This window comes from Stomoxys calcitrans, chromosome 1 (assembly GCF_963082655.1).
Source record: "Stomoxys calcitrans chromosome 1, idStoCalc2.1, whole genome shotgun sequence".
NCBI lineage: Eukaryota > Metazoa > Arthropoda > Insecta > Diptera > Muscidae > Stomoxys > Stomoxys calcitrans.
Genome location: NC_081552.1, coordinates 71,577,017 through 71,583,016, shown reverse-complemented (window position 1 = coordinate 71,583,016; position 6,000 = coordinate 71,577,017). Strand labels below are relative to the sequence as shown.

The 6,000-nt window shown below is 39.4% G+C and overlaps 1 protein-coding gene across 1 annotated transcript in view; it reads left to right on the top strand.

The window, feature by feature from the left end:
- The first annotated feature begins 4,195 nt into the window (after positions 1 to 4,195).
- Positions 4,196 to 6,000, top strand: part of LOC106088052 (procollagen-lysine,2-oxoglutarate 5-dioxygenase) — a 108,529-nt gene continuing 106,724 nt past the window's right edge. The window contains exon 1 of the mRNA XM_013253348.2: positions 4,196 to 4,633. Coding sequence (XP_013108802.1) covers positions 4,495 to 4,633 — 139 coding nt within the window. The 5' untranslated portion in view covers positions 4,196 to 4,494. The remainder of the gene's footprint in view (positions 4,634 to 6,000) is intronic.

Genomic DNA, 6,000 nt, shown 5'->3' with positions numbered 1-6,000 from the left:
CATGGCTGTCACCAGATCAAAACACGAGAAACCAAATTGATCACGTTGTGATAGATGGAAGGCATTCATCCAGCATGTTAGATGTACGATCGATCCGTGGAGCGAATATAGATTCGGATCATTACCTTGTTGCAGCAAAGGTTCGCACCCGTTTGAACATGGCGAGGAAAATACGATCTGACACTGTACGGAAGCTGGACATTGAAAAGCTGCAGACACAACAAATGGCAGCGGCATACTCCACTCGACTGACCGAACTGCTTGATGAAAGCACTCCTTGTCCCGATGATATAATGGCGCAGTGGCAAACTATTGCCCACTCCATGGAAAATGCCGCGAAATCCGTACTTGGGTACCGGAAGCCTCCTCCAAAAAACCCATGGTACGACCAAGAGTGTCGAGATGCTACTGAAGCCAAGAATGCGCCAGATGAAGGAGAGGTATCGGGAGAAAAGGAGAGAGGAGAAACGTCTATACCGCAGAAAGAAAAAGGAAATGGAAAGACGTGAATGCGAGCGAATTGAGATGTACAGGAGTCAGAATGGAGTCCGGAAATTTTACCAAAGAATTAAACACCAAACCTATGGCTTAGGTGCAGGCACATCCTCCTGCAGAGACAAAGAAAGAAATCTTGTAACTGACACAGATAACATGCTGAGAATATGGAAAGAACATTTTACTCAACTGCTAGTGTCCGACGTTGGCGGCGAAGAGGATACCGCCAAACCAATCAATGATGATGGTATAGAATGTTTACCTCCTAGTCAGAATGACGTCCAGGTAGCAGTGACCCGACCAAAGAACAACAAGGCAGCAGGAGCCGACGGGTTACCCGCTGAACTATTTAAGACCGGAGGCGACACGGTGATAAGGCGCATCAGCTTATCTGCGCAATATGGCTAGAAGAACGCATACCCGATGATTGGAACCTCAGCATACTATGTCCCGTACACAAGAAAGGAGACAAGACGGAATGTGCCAACTACAGAGGAATAAGTCTCCTCCCCATCGCATACAAGATACTCTCGAGCGTACTGTGTGAAAGATTAAAACCTAAAGTCAATGAGATAATTGGGCCCTATCAATGCGGCTTTAGACCAGGTAAATCCACCCTAGACCAGATATTCACACTGCGCCAAATCCTGGAAAAGACCCGAGAAGGACAAATCAACACCTACCACCTCTTTGTTGACTACAAAGCCGCCTTCGATACTCCTTTACGTTCAAAGGTATTTCAAGCCATGTCTGAGTTTGGTATCGCTACAAAATTAATAAGACTCTGCAGGATGACACTTGCTGATACGCGTTCTTCAGTAAGAATAGGAAAGAATCTCTCCGAACCATTTAATACCAAACGAGGTTTCAGACAAGGAGACAGCGTATCGTGCCATCTCTTAAATATCCTGTTGGAGAAGATTATACGAGATGCAAAAGTGAATAGATATGGCACACTAATCACACGAGAACACATGCTACTCGCCTATGCCGACGACATCGATATCATAGGTCGGTCAAACTAAGTGGTAACTGCATCCTTTGAAAGAATCGAAAGAGAGTCAGTGAAAATGGGTCTGGCAGTAAATGGAGATAAGACGAAATGGATGGTTTTAACCCCTAAAAGCCTTGCACAACCGAGCAGATAAAGAAAATGGAGGATGTTGGGAACCACAACTTTGAGACAGTCAGTAACTTTATCTACCTCGGCACTGCCGTAACCGAAACTAATGACACCAGTTTTGAGATTAAACGAAGAATAATACTGGCAAACAGATGCTACTTTGGACTAAGTAAGCAGTTTAGAATCAAGACCACCTCTCGACAGACGAAGATTACACTATACAAGACACTGATACTACCCGTGCTGTTATATGGTTCTGAAGCATGGGTACTTGTGAAAGTAGATGAGGCAGTGCTTGGAGTATTTGAGAGAAAGATTCTTCGTAAAATATATGGACCAGTTTGCGGTAATGGAGAATATAGGCGACGTATGAACCACGAGCTGTATGAGCTGTATGACGCCGATAGCATAGTTAGACGAATCAAAATACAACGGCTGCGTTGGCTAGGTCATGTTGTCAGAATGGATGAAGAAGCTCCAGCAAAGAAGTCTTTTGAAGGCAAACACGGTGGTACACGCAAACCGGGAAGACCAAAAGCCCGTTTGAAAGATCAAGTGGTGGGAGACACCACGAAACTTGGTGTCAGAGATTTTAAAATGAGCGCAGAAGATCGAGGCGCTTGGAACGCTATTCTATGTTCGGCTAGTGGAACAAATATTCTGTCATAGCCAATCAAAGCAAAGTAAGTATTAGTTACAAGTGCACATAGAAAATTTTGTTGAACGGTGGTGTTTGGCGCCAATTTATAAAAAAGAGATATAATCAAAGTGAGTATAATCAAACCAATTAGTGTGATAGTTGAGCAATCGTACATATCAAGAAAATTACTTTGAAAAAAAAACCAGGTGTGTTCGAAATTTGTGTTTCAAATTCGCCTTAAGGTTAATTTGATTTATATTCTAGGTAGTGCTATATTAGCCGTGACAGAGTATTGATACAACGTTGGTTGTTGCCCTGAAATAATCAATTCAAATAGCAAAAATAAATTAAGTTTGGTGAAATGAGGGCAAGGCATTATGCTGATTTTTCATATATTTCAGAAAGAGGCTGGTCACAATCTGGAGCAGGGCAAAAGTGGTGATCAGCATATATATTTTTGCGAAACCCTGTTTGAGTCCCCCTGATTATAAAATCGCTAATATCAGGTAACAATTTATTCTCAACATTTTGAAAAAAGGGATTTCTTGAAATCGCTCCTGTTGGTGGCTGTAACCAGTTTGTGAAAATTATCTACATACCAGGAAACCAAATTGATAAACACAAAAAGAGAAAAAGGTACACCACTGATCAGTCAAACAATAGTGTACTTCTAACGAAACCAGGAAGAGGCAGCAGTAATTAAGTATCTAGATAGCGCTAGAATTAAGTTTTAAATTATGTATAGATAGCCAAGCCAAAGTTAAACCCCTATTTTTATAATTCTGTTTTTTGATTTGTTTTTGGCCGATCGTTGTCTGGTAAGGTGTTCAGAAGCTTGAAGTTACTGGTATCAGGCTAAACAAAATTTAAACCTGATTGTTTAGATTTTAGGGAGCTCCTTCAAATCATAGTTTCAGGTTAGAATAACTGCCTCCGATGGCATTGAGGGTTATGAATGCATAGTCCAGAATTCGAAACTGTTGCCATTAGTGAATTTGTCTTTTGTAGGTGTTTAATATTGGCTTGTTAGGCATTAAGAATTTTATTTGTTTTTGGCCAGTCATTAAATTTTTTTTATTATCATAATTATGTAGTTTTTGTTAGTCTCAGGTTTAATTAATAAATCCATGGTATAATTGTCATTTATTAAGAACGCGATGTGAAAGGTAAGTGGAAAATTGTGGCGGATTATGGGGTCACAAAGACTGAAGGGTCACAAGACTGGTCACAAAGACAGGGTGGGTGATTCACCCCCACCTGTCACAAAGACAGGTGGGGGTGAATCACCATACCCTTCGTTTTTTTACTTGTGTTTGCCTTTTTAATTGTTGCAGTCTTTTAGGGCTAGATTGATGGGATGAAACCACACCCAAGGGTGACCGTCTAGAGTTAGTTAGGTCTCCAATCAGTTTAGTGCCACCAAGGAATTATAACAGAATAAAATGTAGCAAAGGAAGCACCTTATATATTAAAGGGAAATAGAATCGTTGTCCGAATCAGTACATGTTCACGTTTTTTTTTTTGACTCGTTGTGGACTAGACTATCTCATTGCCTTCTTTCTGTGGTCATTGCAACCATCTATCTTTTACAATATTGATCATCGCTTTACTCTCTTATAGGAAATTACATGCTCCTTGTTCTTGTTTTTAAAAGAGTCTTAAATATTCAATTTAATTGGATTTATTTTATTAATTTAAGAGCAACTTGTTTTTTTCTATTAATTTTTGTTGGGAAAAATTAGTACTATCTGTTTTTTAGTTGTCATCTTCCTGTGGAAACGGGCCATTACTTACAATTCGCATTTGACGTTATCGCTCAGCGCTGTGCTTAAGTTTCTTTCATTGTGTGTCAACGCTCTCTCTCTCTCTCTCTCGCTATAAGCGTTTTGACATTTCGCTAGAAGGCTCCAACTACATTTCATGAGAACTAAAAGGGGAGCAAGAGTCTTTTTATTTCATTCGTTAATCTGCATTTGAGGGGATTTGTTGTGGAGCCAATTGTGTGTGAAATAGCCCCAATGGTTTTGTTTACGGAGGCCTAAAACGAACGAAGTGTTTTTTTTTGTGTTCATATTTATTACAAAAGTGATTAAAAATTAAATAACAAGCGCCATTTACACACTCATGACATCGTAATAAAGAAGTTTTAGACAAACGCAGCCAAAGTCGCCGCGCAAAAGAATATTAAACATATTCTTTAAATTTAAGAAATATAAAAATCAGTGCAAAAAACAAAATGTTTAAATTCAACAAACTCAGCAGTTGTAAAGTGCTGCTTCTACTCTGGGGTTTCTATTACTGCCAAACAGTGGCGTACTCCAAGGAAGATCCATTAATTACAGAGAAGGTCGCAACAACAGACGAGACTCTAGATGGTATGTAAATGTCAAAAGCTACTATCTATCATCACATTCATTAGTTTTTATTAAACATTTTATTTTATTGCTCTTGTGTTACGTTAAAGAATTTATGTCCACGATTTTGTTTTTGTTTTTTTTTTGTGGTGGTTGTGTGGACATAAAATGAATGCCTTGTATGTATATGTGCAGGATGAGGGAGATGCGAAGGCATGCCTCAGCCTCATTGTTGGGGCTTCTTTCTAATGGTCCCGGATGCATTTCTGTATGATATCATTTTGTGTTGTTTACATTATGGAATGCAATACGATTTCTGATGATTCTGTTTTCTGTTAAGCCTGTGAAGTGCTAATGGGAATTTTGGTGTACACCAATCGTAGTGTTTATATACCGGACGCTCCACTTACACTACGCAAAGTTTTCATATGATTGGTAGCCTGATGTGTTGGTTTATATTCGTTCTTTTTATACTACTGGGCTACTCTAGATTTATGTTTCAAGAAATGAAATATGAGATAAGACTGTCTGTGCTTTTGTGCTGGTTTTTAGAACGTTCAATTATGGTGAGAAATTAAAATTGAGCAGATAATTCTTTCGTTGGAAATTATTAAAAAATTTTGAAAGTGGAACAAACTACGATAGTCCAGTCCATAGCTGTAGCTAGTCAAACAAAATGACTCTTGTTACCATGCATCTACAATATATAGCTTTGTTGCGATTCAAGGGCAAGGAATAACGAGACTGAAAAAAACATTGGTGTTTCTTTTCAACGCTTAAAATGTAGTACTTAACGACATTGGCCTTTGTGAACCATTACAAAACCACATGGCAGCCGCTTGTACGTACCAGATTGGCCCGATGGAGTCTATCATCGGCAAGGGCTGCCGCCTCAGTGTACAATACACTACTAGAGCAACAACATCAGAAATGTTAGCATTTCATACCACGTTGGATGTTTGCTAGACTCTTAAGAGGTAGTCTGATTATCATGACACTCATTGTTTGTGATCTAAAAAAAATGGGTGCAAAGCACGCATATTAATGCTATACACGTACGATGTGGTTCTACAATAAAGATGGTGCCAAAACTTCTTTACTGGAGTCTACTTGTCTGGAATAAAGTTAAATGTTGCAATGGCCATTTATGATTTTTATATCCTGCGCCATAGGATGGGGGTATACTAATTTCCTCATTCCGTTTGTAACACCTACGAAATATGCGTATAAAACCCCATAAAGTACACATATTCTTGATCGTCATGAACATTTGATCTAGCCATGTCCGCCCGTGCGTCCGCCTGTCGAATGCACGTTAACTTTCGAAGGAGTAAAGGTAGGCGCTTGAAATTTTGCACAAACACTCCTTATTAGTATAGGTCAGTTGG